Here is a 24,016-nt window from a genome sequence, read left to right as displayed (position 1 = left end):
GTTCAGGTTCACAAAGGCACCAGGCATCTGTACAGACACGTTTGATGAGAACCTCTACATGCTGTTGCAAATGGTCTGCCTTTTGTTTCCCTGAACCTCATAATTTGTAATTCCTTCCCCAAAATACTAGTTACTGATTATTACACCTATATGTCATTCTGGTACTTGGCAGTAATCAAGCATAATGATTTTTTGCTTGAATAAAATGACACAAAGGCCTGTATTTTCACACGTGTTTACATGCTCATATGTGTATGCTTCTATATACACTTCCATTTCCACATATATAATCCTAATGTGCTGAACGGATTTTTCTTCTGTTTTAAAATTTTCTTTTAATAATATTCAGCACCTGTAATCACAAACTCTATATTTCACATGCATCTTTTTTTCCAAACTGTCACAAGTTTTTAAGTAGGTTAATATACGAGGTCCCTGACAAATCTTAATATAATCATTACACCATGTTGTTTTCATCTTCCCTGCCTGCTGTTCACTTTCAATGTGAAAAATCATAGTGTATCAGTGACAGGAGGTCTGGATTTGAGGCTGACTTTAGTAATTATTCCCACTGAGGTACTGTCAATAGGATTAAAATAAAGAATCTGGACCTGTCCATCCTAGATGAGGTCAGCAGTATGAGCAGTGGGAATACAGTTTCTGCAAGCTGTGCTTTCCATCTTACATTATAGAATCATAGACATTAATATGACACAAATATTTGAAAGCTCCTATGGAGACAGCCTGGCTTTCCTGCATTAGGTAAAATGCCCATCTGCAATAAATAATATAATAGCTTTCATTAGAATCCCTGACTATAGAAGTATGTAAATTCTAAAACGTATGAAAATCCAGAGAGTTTCAATTACAGAACAACCCATTTATACTTTATAATTAATAAACTCTTTGCAGCTGCATAACTTCAGCCAGGAAACATCTGCTAAGCCTCATACTTCACACACAGACACACACATACATAGTTTCTATAGAAAAGGTAAAGCTGAATTGTGCTTAAAATTACAGGTCTGGAAATGGAACAAGAGTTAAGGAAGCCTAGTTTAGAAGTGTTGTAGTGTTCAGAAAATCAAGGGGTAGGGGTGGGTGTGTGGAAAGGAGAAAAGGAAACCAGTCATTGCTTCAAAAAGAGATTTGGTGATATAGGAGAAAAGGGGCAAAAGAACTAAACTTTTCCATTAATTAGTGTAAAAAATCACAGATACCCAAGAAGTGCAATTGATCCTTTCTATGTAGCAAGCCATTTGGGAAAGTTAATTTTTAAAATATCTGCTGCACAATTAGTCCTCATCTTCCTGAGAATCTACTTAGTTTGGGTCATAGAATTATTTAATTTCAGAAAGCAGGATAGTAACTTACTTTTTCATGATGATAGTACATCACTCACAAGAATTATTGTTTGATAAAGTAATAATTTTTACAAGTCATTAAAATGCTATTAGCAACATCTAAATAACTTTGCATTTCAATCTTTCCAAACATGAAACAAACTTTAACCCAAGAGGAAAAATTAATATTCTGACAAAAAAGTGTATCTGTATATTATATAGAGGCAGCATGACTGGGTGTAGGCAGAGTGTTGTGCTTGAGGTCAGAAAGACAAGTTCATTTCCCACTATTGATACTAGCTTTGTAACCCTGGGCAAGTCATTTATGATTTAAATGCCTCAGACAACTTCCCGGGACTTTTCTGCTAAGTTGTATTTAACTTGTACTTTCAGGAAGTTTCTCACTCTAATGAATTCACAGATCCTTCTTATATTATATATAATATGTTTAAATCTGACTAAATACAGTAATACAGTGTATATGTGTGTGTGCATGCACGTATGTGTCTTTTCTGTCTTTCTGTTTGGCATACATACACGTATCAGAAGGGGTTGATGCTTTTGTGAAATATGACACTGGAATTTCTTAGTGCTCAAAACTGAAGTTACGTTAGTGGACAATGTCTAAAAGTACCTCACCACAAAAAATACCTTACCTCAGAATCAACTAACTTAAATTCTAATCCTTTTAAGTTAGTTCCTTTAACCTGTCTACTGTTATATATTTATTGCTGCCTTTGTTTTGCAATGCCTTGTAAGTCTTGAAAAATGGAGCTGAAGCATCTAGGTTGTGGTCTCTCAGTCATGCTGGGAAAGTGGCTGAGTACTCCATTGTGACTGTAGCACATTCGCTGAGATCAAAATGGAACACAGCTGAGCTACAGCTCTGCTTGGCATATAGTAGGCACTTAATACATGCTTGTTTGTCACAGGAATTGTCACGGGGCTGCGCCCTGCCTATTGGAGTACTGGGTTCTTCAGCTGAAAGCTGAGGGTCACAGTCTGTTGTGTGAAAGCAAGGAAGTCTTAACTGACCTCTCCTCTGTTGGCACGCAGCAATCATGGCTGGTTCGGCTCTTCTCTGAATGGCCAAGCGTTCCCGTGCACATCCTGTGCACGTCCCTGACACGAGTCCTGCATGCAATGATGGGATCTACTGACTGGGTGACTGGCTCTGATACGCGATCCCAAGGTGCCTTGAGGGCTATATAGGCCACACCCAGCTAACAATAAACAAGAGCTTTTGCCATCTTGTTGTCTCCCGCCTCATCCATGTGTCTCCAGGTCACTGAGCATTGAGCTGGTCTCATGTTCTCCACTGCAGCGGCCGCGACACTTGTTCACTTGTTTGACTGCAGGACCAGGCAAGTCCGGGATATTTACTCCTGGTTAAGTGTGTTGATCCAGGAACAGTCTGTTTTGGAGGATATGCCAGGGTAAAGAAAAGGGATAATCCAGGTGAGGGTAGAGAAAAGGGAGTTGGCTTCTATGAAGTTCTTACTGGAAAAAAGACTGCTTACCAAAATCCTTTTATTGTGGTTAGAGGTGACTACATCCATGGTCCCAGGGTAGAAGTTTTCAATTTTCCTAAATCATCCCCCTTCTCCCCAAATGATTAAAGAATAGTGACTATTTGAAATAAACCATTGGAGAATCATATCTTATGGTTTTGGTGATTTATTTCTATGCAAATCATGTATCTTGGAATAGCTTTAGTTCAGTATCATGAATGTAATGAAAACAGTCCTGTGTTACTGATTTGCAAATGGAAAAAAAAAATTTAAAAAACATTATCTGAGAAACATGACTGTAATTTTTTTCTGGTCTTCTAGTGCTTATATCCCATATATAATTTGAATTCATATAGCTACTTACAAATAGCATGTTTCCACATAAAAAATTTAAAGAGATGAAACATTGAATTTTTTAAATGGTGGAAAATGTGCAAAAATAACAGCAAACTTAGAGATATCATGGTAGATAACCAGCCCCTGTCTGTTCTACAAAAGGTACATGTGTTTCACAGATTCCCTTTTTCCTTAGAGGTTTCCCATTTAAGTACTGACCAGACCCAAGCTTGCTTAGTTTATGAAATCTGACAAGATTATAGCTCCTGACTGTAGGCTAATGATTTTATGTTGTTTTATTCATTAAGGCCCCAAGGATTGAAAGAATAGAAGAAAGAATCAAACCCAGGCCTCTTAGTACTATAAAACATTGCCATTCATATAATAGGCAACATATTATATACATAAAATCTTTCAAAGTTTTACAGTCAGATTACATATGTATATATGTATATATTCAACAGAATCTTCAATTATCACACTGCTGCATTATTATATTTGTTAATATAAAGTTAAAAAAAATTAAAATCTTCAAAAGGCAGGAAATTAAAATAGTATGTTTCTTATTGTAACATTGACTCTCCAACATTGCACATGCTCTTCTTATTAAAGTTGGGTTCTAGGCAGCTAACAACTATTGAAGAAGTCTGGGACAAAAAGGATAAACAGGTTATCATGGAACTATACTATTGCATACTTCTAGAAAGTTTGTTTTGGATGGATTGCACATGTTCTATATGTATATTAGGAATGCATGTGTGTTGATGGTGTCAGAGGACAATTACATTTAAAGGTTTCTCTTCATACTTCCTGGAAAATTAGCTGAGTTCAAAGAGAAAATAAATTGGCCTTATTATTTTTAAAAATCTGTAGGGAGGCAATTGGGGAGCCTATCCACATGCATGGATTTAATCCTCAAATCTACTTCTTTGTCCCCAGTTATCCTCTTTAATGCAACCCTGAATCTCTCATTACCTGCAGGATATTTCCAATGATTCTTCTCTTCAGCAATTCTAATCTTAACAATTAAATAAAAATCATTTGTTCAACAGAAATTATGTACTTTAATGCTACAATATCTGGAGAGAAAACTTGTGATACACTGGACTGGGAGTCAGGATCCTTGGGTTTTAATTTTAACTCTGTTATTATTTACCTGAGTGATTTTGGGTAAGCAGTTTTCTTGACCCTCAGTTTACTCATCAGTAGAATAAAAGGGTGCTCCCTATGATGCCTTTTAGCTCTAAAATGAAAGACTTATTGAGCAGACTTACTTTATGTTCATATACCCTCAGTAAGAGTTGATAATCATCATGTATATTGATCTCCTCTTTACAAGCTTCATGAAAATGGTTTCTTAGATTTCACTATTTTCAATATTATCTAAAAGGAAGTGAGTGTTAAGTAAAAGAAAAACAAAATTGAGTATAATTGGTTAGCCTTTAAAACAATATTATAGAAAAAGTAACAACTGGGTTTCTTTATCTTGTTTCATGATAGCTGCATTTTTTTTTTTGTAATATTGTAGTCATACGTGTATCAACACTGAGTGGAAAGACCAAGGTTAGCTGTTCAATTAAACTAACTTTGGCCAGTTTTACAAGTGCCTGTGGCATGATAGATTTAGTGAGGGTGTGGGTCACAAGTTATTAGGGAGAATGAATAGGGCAGATGGATTGTATGTCTGCCGTGTTAGCTGTATGGGTTGCTGCCCTCTATGCTGAATCTTTAAAACCTTGTATTATAAAACTGTAAATCCCTACGTTTTTCCTTCCTGAATCTGAAGTAATGTTATATTTATTAGTTTATGGACTCTAAAGACCATATATCCATATAGTATACACTTAATATACATTTTATAGTCACATAATCTATAGAGCTCTTTTTAATATTTGGAATCCGTATTAACTTCCTTGTGAAATAATTGAAATAATCAGAAAATACTACTTAATGTCATTAAGTAATATGGTAGAATTGTACTGTTACATTTTATGTTATGAAATCTTCAAGATGAAGGGATAGTTATTAAATGTCAAAGTATAAGTCCCTCATTTAGAGATAGAGAGGGGTGAGGAGTGTTCTAACCGGCTGTCTACAGAATTCACAAGAAGAAAGAACTTTAGCTCATACAGACAGGCAATTGAAACCTCTGAACTCTAATAGGAAATGCATGCTTTAAAAAAAAAATTGAAGTTTTTTTAAAGTGTTGAGATTATGTCTTAAGAAATATTTTTAGGGACTTTATATTTTTGTTTTGTTACTTCTTTAATAAACCTTTACTATGTCTCTATACCATTGATTTGTAATAACTCTTGATGAGTAAGACAGAATGAGACTCATGGTGGATTTCTTTGACTCTTGTGCTACTCTCTGTTCTCAGTAATGCTCTAAGCTAGAGGGACTAATGTATTTCACCAACACTTTATCATTGTGGAAACCAAGGAAGCTTATCAAAGATAAAGCATTTTGTGGCTATCAGGTTGTTTTTTGATAGTGAATCCAACAATTGAATATAATGTTAAGTATTTCAATATACTTATTTTCTATTTTTAGTTTACTTTCATTTCTGACGGTTTAGCATTTGTCATTGTTAGAGGCCCCCCCCCCCAAGTTTTCATGTTAATGTTTAGAAAGACACCAAAAGTAAGATTTGAAATAAAAAATATAGCAGGGATATGTCTGTTCAGCCTTCATCATCTGCATACTTAGAGGCATTGTGTCACAGTGGTTAGAGACCCTGGCCTCAGCAAGGGAGGACATGGTTTCAAGATCTGCCTCAGTTACATGGTGATTGTGAAACTCTGGGCAAATAATTTGCCTTCTCAGTTTCCCAGGCAACTTTCTGAGACACTAAGATGCAGCTCCTGCCACCCACATTGGCAGGTATATAGTTACCTAGTATAGTATAATACATATACCATATATAGTATATAGTTCCCTATACCAATGAAATCACAAATCTGGTCAAAAATAATTACTATTATTACATGTTATGTGTTAAGTATCCAGTATGTCCTGACCTAAACTATATATCTGAAGCACAAAATTACACAGCTTCCTCCTGCAAGCTACTACATATGAATGGCAGGGCGAAGGATTGGGTCTCACTTACTTTGATGTGTATAGTATGATTCATTTCAATTTGTATGTACTTAATAAATTTTTGCCAATAGAATTGGCACAATATTCTCCTAGAATGCCAATTCTTTGAAAATTTCGTATCTCTGCATAACATCTCTGAAAATAAACCTTTTTAAGTTTTTCCCAGAACAAATATTTTTTCAGAACTTTTTGAAGTCACATTAGTTGCAGCTTCTTTTTTGAGGAGAGTTTTATTTATTTTATTGTATTTTAAGTTCTAAGAATAGTGGAGCTTCCACAAAGGTAGGTGGAGGCAGCTAGGTGGTACAGTGGTTAGAGACCTTGGCCTGGAGTCATGAAGACCTGAGTTCAAATCCAGCCTTAGATATTTCTTAGCTGTGTAACCCTGGGCAAGTCACTTAAATGATGTCTGCTTCAGTTTCTTCAAGTGTAAAGTGGGAATAATAATATAGTACCTACCACCCAGGGTTGTTGTGAGGATCAACTGAGATCATATTTACAAAGCAATAGAACAGTGTCTGGCACATAGTAGGCACTTAATAAGAATTCGTTTCCTTCCGTACCCCTACCACAATATAATCAGTGAAAGGACATGATGAAATTTTAAATGCCTTATGATCTCTTCATGAGGTAAGAATCTGTTTGGATCAAGAAGGGAATAATTGATTGGCTAACCCAACAAACTGACCTAGGGGCTTTAGATAGAATACAGTCCAGCAGAAAAGCAGTCAGGTAGTAGAAGACTCCAAGAATTAGACGTAGCACCTCAAGGTTTCAGATTCTTGTATCTGTACCAAAGTGGGTCAGGCCAGAGGGAGGATCATATTTTGTCCTTTTCCTATCTACTGCTGTCTATGTCATTGGAGAGACTGGACGCAGTACACTGAACCAGGAGAAGAAGGACTCTGAAGAACAAATACAGATAAACATTAACCCAGACAGATACAGAAAGATAGCCACCTGAGGAAGAAAACACCTTGTACATCAAAGAGGAATATGGAATAGTTCATAGACTAGTTATGGACTCAAGAAAGGAATTCTAGTAACCAGTTTAGTTTATAACCTTTGGCTACATATATTCTCTAAACTCAGAGGCCGTTCTTTAATGGATGGATTATAATTGGGAGAGAATGTGCCCTGGATTTTTGGGTTGATTTTTTTTTTAAATCAACTCCTTTCACTATACACCACTTTTGTAAATACATTTTACTAATACACTAATTGTATGCTGGCTGATTGAAATAGGAAGCATACCAACAGGGGCTTGTGAGTGACAGTACTAGAAATCTGGCACTTTCTTCAAGAATCCTGAGAGTAGTAGGCAGCTAACCTCTTGGGACCTGCCCACCAATATAGGTGGGAGTTGGAGAAGTATGTCCACAAAAAACACTAACTAAAGAAAATTTAAATGTGTAAATCTATCTGCATGGACATTATATTTATTCTGGTTATCTGATTTAATGGCAAATAGATTTAAATGATGTAGAGTGATTTAAAAACTTCATTAGGATTTTCCCAAGGAATCCTGTACTCTTGGATGTTTCTGAGTGACAGTGATTGCTATGTTAGCATGGGTGCCCCCTTAACCTTTTCTTCAAAGGTGAAACAGGGTCATAAATCTGTTTACAATTGATGGCATTCCTTTGTTTCTAATGATGAAGCTATACTTTATTCATGGTATTCCATCAGGCTTGGTAAGGATGAAGATAACTTAGTAGAAAACAGTTGAAATAGTATAGCTTGATTTGATAAAATTATAACATAGTTTACTAAAATAAAAAGAAAACTTTGAGGGACACTGATGACATTTTCATAAGGACTTCAAAAGTATTCTTATGTTAACCATCCTGAAAAAAATTCCTCCAGAATTTTCATTATGAGTGAAATTAACATGCACAAAATAATACAGCTGGATATAAATACACACACACACAAACACACACACACACACACACACACGCACTCAGAGAGTGCTTATGGAGACCTGTAAAAGGACCCATGTTTGCTGACATTGAAATCCAAGGTAGGTGTTCATGAACAGCTTATCTTCTGTGTTCATGCTTTAGGACCAAGACTTGGGGTTTTCTAATGCCAGCTGGTACTGCAGTGGTACTGCTTACCAGCTGCCTGTGCAGTGGTGGTTGCTTGTATGTCTGCATTTTGCAACTATTGCCATGAAATCAGGTTCCTGGCAAGCGTGGAGAAGCATAATTCAGCATAAAGGGCTTACTTTTCCATGAGTGCTTGCTTTTCATTGTTACACTTGTATTAAATGTTACTGAAATAAACATATCTTTTTCTTGCCCCTTTATTTACCTTTTCATTATGTGTTTCTTCTCTAGCTTGTGGCCGTGGGTTCTACAAGTCTTCTTCCCAAGATCTTCAGTGTTCTCGATGTCCAACTCACAGTTTTTCTGACAAAGAAGGATCTTCACGATGTGATTGTGAAGATGGGTATTACAGAGCTATTTCTGATCCACCATATGTTGCTTGCACAAGTGAGTGGACTCAATCATGAAAAGAAAAATAAGGCTGTGGTTTAACCAGCCTGTCTCACTTATTGATAGTGTTTTCATTAAGATATGGAAAAACAACTATAAAATAACTGTATTTTAAACGGTTTTACTTGAAAAGGTGAAATTAGGCTAAGAGATAAAGAGTATGTAAAATCTGAAGTAAGCTACTATGGTGTTCATATAGGTATGATGTAACCTTGTCCAAAACAATTTCAAAGCAAAGCTTTAAAAGGCCTGTGATGTCATTACTCTAGATAATATCTCTACCAATTTAGATTGCTACCCCTCCCAGACTTAATGGAGAGTCTTTTTTGAATTGCTGTGGACTGAAGAGATTATCACCGGGTCTCCAGGCTTTTGGTGATAAGCCTCTACAAATTTAGATAAGGCAGTCAATTTCTGAGCCCATATGGGGAAGCTTTTGCCTTTTAGCAGCACAGTGGCAGCTGCAAGGTGGAGCTGAAGATGGAGTGAGGTCTTGGAGTCAGGAAGTCATGAGCTTGAATCCAGCCTCATACACTTATTTAGCTGTGTGACCTTGGACAAGTCACTTAACCTCTCAGCCTCAGTTTCCTCATCTGTAAAATGTAGACAGTGATAGCACTGGGTTCTGGGTGAGAATCAAGTGATACAACATATACACACTTTGTAAATCTAAAAGTGCTATAGAAATGCTGGCTGCTATTATTGTTGTGCTGGTGCTTGTGCCGGTAGTTATTGTTGTAATTACTGAGACTTTCCAGAGCTTATTATCAAATTGCATACCTTTTTTAGAAGCCAGGGTGAACCAGGGTCATAGGATTTCAGTTGAGGGTTAAACCAGTATGTTGGATAAATACTTAGTTGTATCTAGGGGAATCTAAGCACAGTTTTTCAATAGGTTTTACACATGTACCCACAGAATATATTATTAAAATGAATAAAATGAGAAACTGATGAGAGACTTGTATGGATTTGAAGTCTGATTAAAAAATAATGGGTCCTGGATTAAAATTCCATCACAAAAAAAAAAAAAAGCAACCTAGAAAGACTGGTCCTTCAATTAATGAAATTTTGAGAATCCAGGATCCAAAGCTGATCCTTAATACTACTACAAATCACATCAGAGCACACCTAGAATGAACAAATGCATTCTATGCTACCTGGCTGAAAAAGGGAGAAAAATTAAAAATAGCTTCACAACTCAACTTTTGGGGTACTTTAACTGATCTTTTTTGATTGCATAAAAGAAAAATAGCTTATAGTCAGTGGCAATAAATACAAAGACAGTTGTTATCCTCTCAGTCTTTATATATTAAATGGAAAATGAAACTTCTTGCCAAGTGAATTTAAGGAGGGTTTTTTATGAAGCTTCTGTAGTAAATGTAATGAAATGTTTATATGAAGGAAAGCATTTCAACTGGTTTGTTCTTCAGTAATTAAACCACTAGCTCTATCCCCTACATTGTTTATATATTTTTTTCTTTTTCTAAGGACCTCCATCTGCACCACAGAACCTCATTTTCAATATCAACCAAACCACAGTGAGCTTGGAGTGGAGTCCTCCTGCTGACAATGGGGGAAGAAACGATGTCACCTACCGAGTTTTGTGTAAACGGTGCAGTTGGGAACAAGGTGAATGTGTACCCTGTGGGAGTAATATCGGGTACATGCCCCAGCAAACTGGATTAGCAGATAACTATGTCACTGTCATGGACTTGTTAGCCCATGCCAATTACACCTTTGAAGTTGAAGCTGTCAATGGAGTTTCAGATTTAAGCCGTTCCCAGAGGCTTTTTGCTGCTGTCAGTATCACCACTGGTCAAGCAGGTAGGTTTTTCTAATGATCATGATTTTTCATATGAGGTACCTACATAATTTAGATGTTTCCCTTGAACAGAGTTAATCTGTACTTAGTTATACATGGACTAGTTATTTTGGTTTGGTGATGATACAAGATTTTTAATTCTCTTTTTTTTTTTTCTCCCTCTGCTTTTCTGGTCATTTCCCTTTTCATGATCATGTCCACCAAAGAATTTGCAGGGGAAATAAAAGGAAATGAAATTCAAACCAGTTATTTCCAGATTCCAAGCAGTACTGGTGAGCAGTTGAGTTGGGGAGGAAAATGGAGTTATTGACTACAATTAAACTTGAGATTTTTTTTTATTGGAGTTCAGTTATCTGCATGATATTTTAAAATTCTGCATCATTCTGCATAATCAAGAGTTGGTTGCGTTATCTCCTCCAGTGCCATCTAGGGAAGTTGTCGGTCCACAACAGTTAACATGGTTCTCTTTTGCCAGGTTTACACTAGCAAATTGAACTAGATATTTAAATTCACCATTTGATTAGCTACCCATATGGACAAGATTGAAACTTGGCAAAACCTTGAGATCAGTTGAGAAAGAAGTTCCACAGACACGTGAATGTCATATTTGTGTCTAACTTCTTAAGGGCGCAAACTTGCTTTTCATTTTCTAACACATCACGGCTTTCTTTTCAGCTGTCCTTGTCAGTCATGTCTTGTGATGGCAAGGATGCTTTGAAAAAGGTCAAACCAGAGAACAGGTGTTAGAAATTGGCCATTTTTCACCCATTTAGTAGGCCTATCACTTTTCAGGCTAGGAAACTGATTTGGCCCAAGACCACCTTAGGATTGGCACATCATTATAAGCTTTCCTTGGTGTCCTTAAATGATGTACAATTACCTTAAAGGTGAAACTGCCGCATTAAGGAAATATCTAAAGTAACTACTGTCACAGCTAGGTTCTGGCACCTGCACAGGTATATTCTCCATTTTAATGCCAGTTTAAAAATATATAGTTTTTATTGGTTGAAAGTTTAAAGTTTTAGAATAGAAGTTCTGAGGGGTTCTTATTCTTACTTTTTAAACCAGTACTAGATTAAAAATGTTGCTTTATTCTGTTTACTTAAAAAAGATATAATATTTCAGATATTAAATTAGATCACCTGGGGTATAAACATATGTTTAAAATTATCATATTGGAATTATCTTAATGTTTTAATAATTGGTCCTAAGAAATGAGTGATGCAGAGACATATGTATTCCATAAATATAAAATGTATAAATAGATATTACAAATATATATATATATAAGTAGTTAAATATGTACATATCCTTAACAAACATGCATATTTTACTTAGTGGTCATTTAAAATAAAATGTTTACTACTTAGATAGAATGAGGAAAATGCCTTATTTAAGAACTGCTTAGATATCCATGGACTAATTTGATTTTTTCACCTTTGCTTTCCTGTAGCTTTGAAAGATATAGATATAGATGTCTCTATATCTATTTACTTGAAATAGAGCTATTTCCCTAATATTGAAACCTTAAATTATTTCATCAACTGAATTTATGTAAACTGATTGTAATTCCCATATAATCACTGATTCATCCAACCCTGGCAACATTTGGTGCAGCAGGCAACTTTCAAGTGTTTTTTTTTTTTTTTTTAATATTCTGCAGATCATAAGCTAAAACTTCTAGTTTAGCTTAAAAGAATAACCATTGGAGATCTCTCCTGTTCATTTTTAATTACTTTTGTCCAGTTTCTCCTCTTGTTAGCCCTCAAGTAAAATAGCTGGCAGTTTTACCATAATTTTCTGAATCTGGTCTTTCATTGTATATTTTTACTATAATATAATGGCTTTAAATGTAAATTAAAGAGGCCTTTAATGTATAGACAAGATTACAAAAGGTCATAATATTATATTAATTCAAAATTACAAAGGCACATTTACTTCTTAAATATAAAGTGTCTTTAAAAGGCAATGAAGTTACATTGATTTATTTTACTCTTCTGAAAAAAAATTACATTGTTCAAAGGAGGAAAAAAAGGCTTATGTTATTTTGCATTTAAATAGGCAGTAAAATGCAGTTTTAATTCAGAGTTGTTCTTTTCTATTTTTTTCCTCATGAAAAACTTGAACATTTAAGCCACTATTATACTACTGTTTTTAGAGGCAGAATGATATAGTAGGAAATGCCTTGGCTTTGAAGTCAGATAACCTAACTTCTAATCCTCGTTCTGCTACTGGCTACCTGTGTGACCTTGGATAAGTCACTGAATATTTCTGAGCCTCCTTTGTAAGAAGAGAATAATAATAATCATACTACCTATATCACATAATTCTTTGAGGAAAGTATGTTGTAAATTTATAGTGCTATATTGATTCAAGCTCTTATTGTCAGTATTTGTTTATTATCTCTTCCCTCTCTCTTTTTACCCTCATAGTTTCCTTTTAAAATTCGGGAATTATGTAAACATCTGGGTGTGAGTTCGGGGTCTCTTTAGCAACCTTAATTTATCTTTGAAATCCTCACCGACAGTTATTAAAATATAAAATAATTCTCACAATATCATATATTAGTCAGCAGCAATATTAATTGGAATCTGAACAAGTTGCTATTCCTTCAGCAATTCCTTTATTCTTTAAAGTAAATGGTTACTTTTTTTTGAGCCACTTTTATTTCTTAGAAAGGCTACTTTACATGAAATGTTTGTGAGTTTATGAGAGGAAGGCAATATTGTACAAATGATTGAAAGGTGATGTTTCTATTTGGAATTTCTTTTCCTTTAAAATTTCAGGTTTGGGCCTTAAGCAAATAAGTCAGGTCCTTCAGTCTGAGTTTATCGTTCATAGCTCTTCATGGGGCTGACATTTCTTTAAGAGAGCGAAAGCCTTGACTAGAATGCAAAAATACAGAAATAAGGAGAGAAATGGTTGTATGTTGGGAAATAAGTATTATCTGGTTCCTCTTTTCTTGCCTGGGAAGTGGAAGGTATGGAAAGAAAACAGGAGCTGGAAAATACCACTTTGTTCATTTATTATTACTTACTTCCCTCCACTTTTTCCTCCTCAGTGTCCCTAAATTGGATCTAAAACTTTGTGGCCAAAAAGTGAAAGATGGAAACAAATGTTTATTTACAGCTTTGATTCATTCATGCAAAAATGTGTTGAGCTTTATATCAACAATGTCCTAGGGATGTGTAGAAAGAAAGTATTCCAAAAACTTCAGTGCCCTCATGCCCTGTTTAATCTTGCAAAAAACATCAAAAAGAATCTTGTGGCTAACAGTGATTATCTCACAGGTGGGGCTATGTCTAAGCAAGGGAGCAGTGGGAGGGGAGGAGGAAGGGAAAAGATGTTCCAGTTTTAGGATCTTACCACATTTATTAGTAAGTTTTCATTTCCCATTGTGAAAGTGTAAAAGGGCCTAGAAAATGTATGTTTGATTTGTCTTCCACAACTGAAGCAATTTTGTTTCTTCATTGAAGTCCAGCGGTGACAAGTGTCATCTTTAAGAATGTTGAAAAGCTTTATCTCATTCCTTCTCCTAGAGCTGCATTGACAAGTAAACATTGTCCTCTAATGAATTTCCATTTTATTCCAGGACAGTGGTTCTTAATATTTTTATATCATGGACCTTTTTGGCAGTCTGGCAAAGCCTATGAACTACTTGCTTTCAAAACATTTGTAAAAGCTAGCATTTATGTAGAGGTTTAATGTTCGCAAAGTGCTCTGTATATTGTCTTATTTGATCCTCACAATAACCCCATGAGATAAGTGCTGTTATTGTCCCCATTTTACTGATGAGGAAATAGACAGAAAGACGTTAAGTGATTGTGCACATGGTCTGTTGAGTGTCTGAGGCAAGATCTGAGCTCAGATCTTCATGACTCCCAATGCAGCAATTGTACCTACTGTACCACTTGGCTATAATGTTTTTAAATGCATGAAAATAAAACATATAGAATTACCGTGGACATCTGTTATAGTGAAATAATTACCAATATATTTTTATAATGATTCATGGACTCCCTGAAATCTGTTCACGGACTCCTTTATCCTAAGTTAAGAACCTCTCATTGTTCTAGGGTTTCTTGCTGATGCTTAATTTTAATAATTGCAAATGATATAAATGAAGATGAAGTAGACCATTGATCCCTAATGGTTTGGTTAGATAGTGCCATACTTACAGATGCCACAAGAATCATACTTGGGTTAGGCTTCGTAAATCAATAAACCAGCAGGTTTTCACTGAATGTCTGTTCTGTACCTACTCCTTCTATTGCTTTTGCAAAGGATGTGTCAATCTATTTCTGTACTTGTAGAACTCATCATATAGCTCCAGAGATCTCTAGATATCTCTGGGTGGCTATATATCAATATCAAAAATAACTATATACTTGTATGTATGTCTTTAACATATGTAGATTTATATATATATATATATATATATATATATATATGAAGACATGACATGTGTCCCCGTATCCATATACATATATGTACACTTAGATGTGTGATGAACAATATTGGTAAAGGGAATTTCTTCATTTTACCACTGGTGCACACTCTATTCCTAAACATCCTGTAGTATTACTTGCGCTGCTATTACTCCTTCTCCTAATAATCATAGTATTTATATGGAACTTTAAAGTTTTCAAAGTACTTTATATGTTAACTCATTTGACACACATAACAACTCTGTGGGGTGGGTGTTACCATTATCTCCATTTTATAAACTAGGAAATAAAGTTTGAGAGATAATTGTGACTTGCCCAAGGTCACATAGGTGGTAAAGGTCTGAGGCAAGATTTGAACCTGTCTACTTGACTCTGAAGACCAGTGTTAGTAACCTTGTACAACATCAGACCCTAGAGATCTGGAAGTGGGCTGTACCTCAAATGCTATCTATTCCAACACCTTTATTTTATAGATCAGGTAATGGAGGCCCAGGATAATTAAATAACTTTTCCCTGCTCACAGAAGTAGTAAGCATCAGCGGTGGTACTTGTATCTAGGTCCTCTGACTTGAGAGATAATACTCTTTTTAAGTATTAAGGTCCTTGATGACATTGTGAGCTAAGAATGGCCTAGTACGTGGTTGGGTTAGGAAGAATACAGGCTTTTGCTAGATCTGGGTAAGTAGTCAGAGGAGAAGGGTGAGAAGGAGGTCGTGGTGATGTGATTAAGGATGAAGACAGGACAAAATCCAGAGTGTGTTCAGGGAATATTGAGTAGACTCGCTTGTCTGGAGAAAGATTTTCATTTAGGATATTATTAGAAAATAAAATCTGGCTGAAGTGGTTAGAATCAAAAGATATGTAATACTAACATAAGAAGTTTGGACATGATCTCTTAGGCAAAGCGAAATCATGGGATATTTTTCTTCAATGTAACAGGGCAGAGAATATCTTATTTGTATATGTAACGACCATAGTGCTTGGCAATGTGACTTGTATATATTCAATAAATATTTATTGAATTAATATTAAAAGTTGTGTCTTAGGAAGATTATTATGACAATGTCCAGAAAAAGACAATTTCGATAATGTGAGACTCTTTTAGAGGTGCTTACAGTCTAAATATAGATAATTCTTCTTGCTGTTGTGGTATACAGAAATTCTTAAAAAAGAACTATTTTAAGTGTTAAGTATATTTGTAAGATAAATTTGAAGTATTATGTTCCTCCCCATTAGCATGGGGAGATTTGTAGATCAACAAATCAGATTGAGTATACAATATATGTTTTTCTACTCCATGGGGACCTTGGAATAAATGTAGGAAATTGGACGGAGTACTTCCTATAATTCTTATTCCTCAAGGAGTATTACTAAAAATTTATCTAATCACTGGAGAATGCTGTATGTAAATATTGGGCTATCATTTATATTTCAGGCTGCCATTTTACCATCTTTCTCAAAGTTTTAAAATGGCAGCAGTGTATATTAATTTGACTAATGTCCCAGGTGTTTCCCAATAGTTAAACAGATTTGTCTGCCAAAATTAGCATTTGCTTTAGCTTTTCTTTTTCTCTGATTTAAGTTTATAGGATGTTCTCAATGAATTAAAATCTCAAGGCACATACATGACATAAATATCCAAATACATCATAGACAGAGGTATACATATGTGTATATGTACATATGTGTATATGTACATATATATGTATTTTTCCAAATGAGAAATAATTAGTTTCTTTTAAGAGTTATATCTATATATCCACTTTCACTTGAGTTAATTACAAAAATAAATAGTTCAGCTATACGTCATTTTTTTTCTCAGCATATTAGTCTTGGTCAACATTCTTTTTTAAACAAGGCAGAAACATTAAAAACAGTCATATCTTAAAATTAGTAGTTTATTTTAAATAACTATATATATATATACACATATTGTATATTTTGGAAGCTTGATCTATATTTAAGCATGAAGTTGAGGAATTTATTTCAGTTTAGGAAACCAGTTTGTGATTTCTTAAAATAACATTAAAAACAGAAATTTACAAGGTACAACAAATTATAAATATAAGGTAGATAATTGCTGAAGAATTAGTGCTAAATTTTTAAATAAACTTTTTTGATACTATCTATGGCAGTTTATTCAACCTGATAGAATTCTTATTATAAACTATTCAAAACATAAATTTTCCTTTTGGTGCTACTTATTTTGTAAATAAAAATGTCTGAAAGAGGAAACAATGTTAAATCTTCATAGTTTATGCTGCAGGACCTATTTGTAGAAATTAATCTGTTCATATTTATAAATCAGCATTTTAGACCCCTAGTTTCACTTAACTCTTCTGATATTTAATTTCTTAAACATATTGTTTTAAGTATGTTCTCATACACGCATATTTTAGTGAAGAACAGAAATTTACTACATTAGGGTGAAAAAAAGTAGCTTTTTTAATCTTGGTCTAGATAAAAAAAAAATGGTTCATTTCCTTAAAGAAATTTTTCTTTGTTAGGTTGTAATCCTAATGTCTTGTTCAGTGCTAGTAGACACCGGATGTCTTCAAATCAACATTTATTAAGCCCTTACTATGTGCCAGGCACTGTCCTAAGCACTAGAGATACAAAGAAAAGCCAAGATAGTCCTTACCCTTAGGAGCTCAAATTCTCATGGGAAAGACAACATGCAAAAGAGAAACCATATATAGACGCATGATAGATTGATGGATAGTAATATGGTGATAGCAAGTGAAAATTGTATGAGGAACAGAATGGAAGTCAATGTCACTGTATTTTAGAATATGTGGGAGGGGAGTAGGAAGGGGCCAAGCTATGAAGAGGCAATAGAATAACATTAGAATAACACTAGGGGTAGGGTGACATATTCAGAATTGTGCTTTAGGAAAATAGCTTTGGCAGCTGCCTGGAGAGTCGACTGGAGTGGGAAGGGACTTGAGGCAGGAAGACCTACCAGCAGGCTACAGCAATAATCCAGTCACTAAAGTGGTATCAAAGTCAGAGGAGAAAAGGAAGCACATAAGAGATGTTGTGAAGGAAGAATTTATAGGACTTGAATATAGAGGGATATAGAATAAATTTGAAAGCTTAGGTGACTGGGAAGATAGTGGTGCCATCATTACTAATAGGGAAGGTTAGAAAAAGGGAAGTTGAATGGTGGGGGGAAGACTGAGCTGAGTTTTATAAAAACAGGATGAGTTTAAGAGGTTTATAAGATATGTAATTCAAGATGTCCATTAGGCAGTTGGAGATGAGATACTGGAGGTCAACAGATAGGCCATACTTAGAACTGTGCTTTAGGAAAATCACTTTTGGAAGCTGTGTGCAAGGTGGATTCAGAATGGGAGAGAGATTTGAGGCAGGGAACAAATGAGGAGGCAGTAGTGCAGGGAAGAGGGGATCTGGTCCAAATTTACCTTGAGAAATGAAGTGAATGGTGGCTACTTTGAGTTCAGTGTTACCATGCATTCTGACTCTATAGGTCAAGGGTCCTTAATCTGGAGGTCAGGTAAAATACCATAGGAAGAAGGATATCTGTTTAGAGAAGTGGTGTAATTAGAGGGCCAGCCTTTGAATCAGGAAGACCTGGGTTCAAGACCCACGTCTGACACACACTGATTATGTGACCTTTGACAAGTCATTTACTGACTCAGTGACCTAATCAATTCTCCAAGACCCTGAGTTGTAGACCAAATGCCAATCAGGATTGTTGAAAGGAGTTTCTGTGCTTGAAGCTCTCCTATCTAGATGAAATAAGACCAAAACACTATATTTTAAAAGCATTTGTATTCTAGTAAAAATATTGCAACTTTGAAACATTCCTAAGTGTTATTCAGAAGATTGTAGTACACATTATTTTTACTTAATTGGAGAAAAATTTTAAATATTTGAATTTTATTTCCTTAATTATTTTCCCAAAAGTTACAAACAAATGAATCTTTTCACTCTTCGGGGGATATTTTTGTTTTATTATTCAAATACTTGAATTTTGTTTCTTTCATTATTGTTCTAAGTGATCCATATTATGAGGTGTTTTGATAAGGTCACAAATTAATTCATTGATGAAATGTGTCATGAAGTTTCAGTCACAATGCAGTTTTTATTTGTTTGTAGAGGTAGCTAGGTGATTTAGTGGATAGAGCACTGGACCTGCAGTTAGGAAGAACTAAGTTCAAATGAAACCGTAGACACTCAGTAGCTGTCTAAGACTCATCTTCATGAATTCATATCTTCCCTCAGACACTAACTCTGACCTTGGGCAAGACACTTAATCTCTGTTTGCTTCAGTTTCTTCAATTGTAAAATAGATATAGTAATAGCACCTAAATCTTAGGGTTGTTATGAGGATCAAAGCGCTAATATTTGTAAAGCACAGTACCTGGCACGTAGTAGGTACTAATTATTATTATTGTTATTATTACTTTGAGGATGAATTTCCCTTTCTTGGTTAGACTAGAAGTGCCAGTCACAGCTGAATCTTTACTACTGATCTACACAGCAGCTTCATTTTTGACCTGGTCTATTTCATCCCTTCTTAGGCAGCCTACCCCACCTACCCACTCCCAAACTCCTTTTGTGCAGCTCAGTGGTTCAGTGGATAGAATACCAGGCCTGGAGTCAGTAAGACTCATATTCCTGAGCTCAAATCTGGCCTCAGACACTTACTATCTATGTGACCGTGGGCAAGCCACTTAACTCTGCCCAAATTTCCTCATTTGTAAAATGAGCTGGAAATGGAAATGGCAAATCACCCCAGTGTCTTTGCCAAGAGAACCCCAAATGGGTTCACAAAGAGTCAGACATGTATGAAAAGAGGCTGAACAATGACCGCCCTCAGAGGCTTGCTAGATTGGTGCTGGACTTACTGAGAACATCCAACCTGCTTAGCCCAGTATAGACCTACCAGCCTAAGCTTTGCAGATGGCAAGGAATATAGGCGTGGATCACCACACTCGGCCCCACATCGTAGTTTTAAAGTAGATTTTTAGAACTAAAACCTCACGTAATGTGTTTGTAAAAGAGCAAAGATATAAATAATATCAGTTCTCATTTTGAGTGCTTTCCCCTCTAGTTTCTATGTAAAACAAAACCAAAAACTTAATTGGTATAGTGATAATAGTAATACCCAATTTTGATATTTGAAGGACATTGAAATCAGGAGAGATAGTAACCTGGGTAAGGAATCTTTGAAACTGTTCAACAAATACTTTTCATAAAACATTTCATTAAGAAGTATACATTTTGGAGTGACTCTAAATACACAAGAGTATGGTCAAGGAATCTCTTAATTGTTGTTTTTCTCTTGGACATAGAATGTGTGTGAAGAAAAGTTGTGAATTGATTTATATCCCATGAAAGAGAAACAAGTTTGTGTAGGCTCAAATGAAGAACAGTGTAAGGGGGTATTTTTTGTATCTCATTCTTTATTTGCAGCATCTAACTCATATTGTGATGTTTTTTGATGAAAAGTATTATGTTATGGCGTGATAAGGGAAAAGGTCAGAATCTCATTCAGTTTTCATCTGGTTCCCTTCAAATAAATAATGAACAATGGGATCATTTGGTTATACTGTCTTAGTCTGAGGCAATTTAGCTATATCTTGTACATTTCAAATCTATTTCCAATGGAAGTAACGTCAGCAAGCATTTAATAAATATCTATTACATGCTGGAAAACTATGCTGAGTGCTGGGGATACCAAGAAAGGCCAAAAAAAAAGTCCCTGCTTTCAAGGAGCTCACAATCTAATGAAGGAGATAACATGTAAACAACTATGTACAAACTATATCTATCTATATATGTATGTTTATATGTATGCATATACACACAGGATAAATCTGAGATAATCTGAGGGCAGGCTCTAAAGTTAACGAGAACTAGGAGTAATTAGAGTGTTGATCTTGGAGACAGGAAGACTCAACTTCATGTCTTGCCTCAGACACTTACTAGCTTTGTGACACTGTACAGTCCTTTAACCGCTTTCTGCCTCAATTTACTCATCTGTAAAATGGGAATAATAATAGTATGTGCTCCATCCCCTAGTTGTTGTGGAGATCCTCAACATAAGTGAGATAACCTTCAAAACACTTTGCAAATCTTAGAGATCTATATACATTCTAGTTATTATTATTAGAATAAAAAAAAGGCTAATACATTTGAGAAAGATTTGAAAGAAAGGTTGCAAAATAATGGGAGAGGGATCCTAATTTAGCCTCAGCTAGTTACATACTCATTAAAATAGGTCATTGATTCCCACCTCCCAGTTAGGTGGAGTTTTCAGAGTTGGAAGAGAACTTAATAGCTGGCTAGTTCAACTCATAATAAAATTAGAATTCTCTATATATACTGAAAAGTAGTCATCTTACCTTTGCTTCAGTACTTCTGGTGAGGGTAAGATCTCAAGGCAGTCCATTCCACATAACGGATGGTGTTAGATGTTAAGAGGATTTTTTTTCCCTTTAAATCTCGTAGTTTCACAGTATGCCTATAAGATTGCTATGAGTGACCAGACTGTGCAACACTCACTAATCCAATATTTTTTTAAAGCATTATTGTTGTAGGAACAGACCACTTTAGAGCTTTGTCTAGAGGGGATGAGAGTTTATATGGTATCTCACGGTAAGCTAAACTAGTGGTAGTTATTTCTTAAGATGTTCGTGTACACTCCAGGCTATGTGTAATGGAACTTTAATAAAAACACCTTTCACTCAGAAAGTTGAAGCACATAATTAGATTTTTTTTTTCCCTCATGGTGGAAGTGAGGGATACTGTGCTGAAAAAGCTAGCGAACAACCTTCCAGTCAACAAGCCCTTAATTGTTATCCAGTGTTCAGGATTAGTGTTAAGATAGTAAATGTTGATTATTTTATTCTTTGCTTCATTGGTGATGAATTGAAGCAGATTTGATTCAGACAAGCAATCTGGTGGAATGATGCAGAGCCATCTACAAAAACATCTGTACTAATCCAGCAACACAGTAAATTATAGCTACAAGCAAAAGACATTGATCCAAGAGGATCATTAACAGCTTTAACCAACTGATCCGAGTAATGGGGTAAATGAGAGAACACTATCAGGATCTTGTTTTTCAGATCTGTCAATTACAACCAGAAAGGCAAGATTGCTATTTGTTTCAATTTCAATTATTTTATGACTTATTTCACAGTGTGCTCTTGTGGGAAACCCGAGAAGGATCAATTAAATTGTTTTAAAAAAAAGAAAAAAAAAATCCAGCAATCCTCCACTCCATTTACCAAGAGGTCAGTCACAAAGGGAGAGATAATTGCTGCAAACCAGCAAAATTATTCGGGGATGAGCCAGAAAGGATGATATATGTGCTGTGAGAGAGTATATGACAGAGATGTACGTACAAACCTATAGCTGCTTGCCTTGTTTAAAACACAAGGACAGGAGAAGGAGACCTGTGAAAAACAATTAGCATAGCCTCAGAGTGAGCTCTTCTTAATTACCCATTGCATGTCGACATCTGATAATTTGTATTCCAATTTTTAATAATATTTGGTCATTAACTTCAGTGTATAGAAAGATGCCAAATTGTGAACTTAGTCTGTATATGCCAGCCCTGCCAGCACAGGAAAGCACAAAACTTAATCTGGTGGAATTCCCCTTTGTCTTGATGAAGGTAGTGACCAAGAGATCTTGCTATTACATATTTCATCTACATGTTGTAATTTTGTTAAATCAGATACCTGGAATCTTAGTGATTAAAAGATATTATTGATCAATCAATAAACATCTATGAAGCACTTGCTATGTGCCAGGCACTGTGAATATGTGCAGTATGGTATATGTTTATGGTATTTGTTTTCAAAGATATGGTATATCTTTATCTTAATATCTTTCTGTTACATGTCAAAAGACTTCACCCTCAGCCTTTGCCAGTGATCTCACAGGCATTTTCATTCTTGAAGGAAAAAAAAGCGAACAAACCTCACACTTCTTATAGCTGTGTCATTTTTATATATGAAACACAGTGCACTGATAATAACTGGCAATTTGCAATAAGATGTATGTTAATTTATGAATATAATTGAGCCTTCACATATATAAATATTTTATAGTGTGTGTGTCTTATTGTGGTAAATCACAATAATTTGTCACAGAATATAGATGAGCACTAAATACATAAAGCCAGTATTGTTATTGTTCAGTCATTCCAGTTGTGTCCAACCCTTTGTGACCCAATTTGGGGTTTTCTTGGCAAAGATACTGGAGTGGTTTGCCATTTCTTTCTCCAGCTCATTTTACAGATGAGGAAACTGAGGCAACAGGGTTAAGTGACTTGCCCATGGACACATAGCTGGTAAGTGTGTGAGGCCAGATTTGAACTGTTTTTCCAGACTCCAGACCTGGCGCTCTGTCCACTGAGCCAGTTCTCTCTAATACATTCTAATTTTATGATTAAAAATTATCTCCCAGTTAGCTAATTTATCCCTCTTGGCCTTAAAAAAAGAATAAATGTCTTTAACTTGTACCTTGCTCACAAAAATCCAGTATGTGAAAATTGTTTATTAACTCAAAACCGAAATATAGAGGGTAGTGGTAGTGATTGTTCACTTTACAAAATGATTCGCCATGAAATTAATTTAAATATTAAGCTCCATGTGCATTAAAATTTGAATTTGTTTACCAAAAAAAAATCAGTTTACACTTATTTTCAGAAAAAAATCACATGTAACTCTTCAGCATAAATCCTTAAAGTTTCTTTTAATTTTTTTTCCTTTTAAACTCTTTCTGCTCTTGAAAACTAAATCTTTCTCTCTTTTTATATTCCATTTCTCTTTTGAAGCTTTCTTCAGTAGGGGAAGAATATCTCTTTTTGCTTAGATGTTCCAATTCCCCCTGCATGCACTCTCTCTCCCTCTCTCTCTCTCACACACACACACACACACACACACACACACACACACACACACACACACAC

At 35.3% G+C, this 24,016-nt stretch overlaps 1 protein-coding gene across 3 annotated transcripts in view; it reads left to right on the top strand.

Moving 5' to 3' along the window:
- EPHA7 (EPH receptor A7) overlaps positions 1 to 24,016 on the top strand; it is a 214,045-nt gene that overhangs the window by 64,749 nt on the left and 125,280 nt on the right. For all 3 annotated transcript variants that reach the window (XM_027856378.1, XM_027856370.1, XM_027856360.1), the window contains exons 4-5: positions 8,635 to 8,790; positions 10,282 to 10,617. In XM_027856378.1, the coding sequence (XP_027712179.1) occupies positions 8,635 to 8,790; positions 10,282 to 10,617 (492 nt within the window). The remainder of the gene's footprint in view (positions 1 to 8,634; positions 8,791 to 10,281; positions 10,618 to 24,016) is intronic.

Source organism: Vombatus ursinus, unplaced genomic scaffold, assembly GCF_900497805.2.
Source record: "Vombatus ursinus unplaced genomic scaffold, bare-nosed wombat genome assembly UNPS02000582.1, whole genome shotgun sequence".
Lineage (NCBI taxonomy): Eukaryota > Metazoa > Chordata > Mammalia > Diprotodontia > Vombatidae > Vombatus > Vombatus ursinus.
This window is presented reverse-complemented; position numbering and strand designations above follow the sequence as displayed.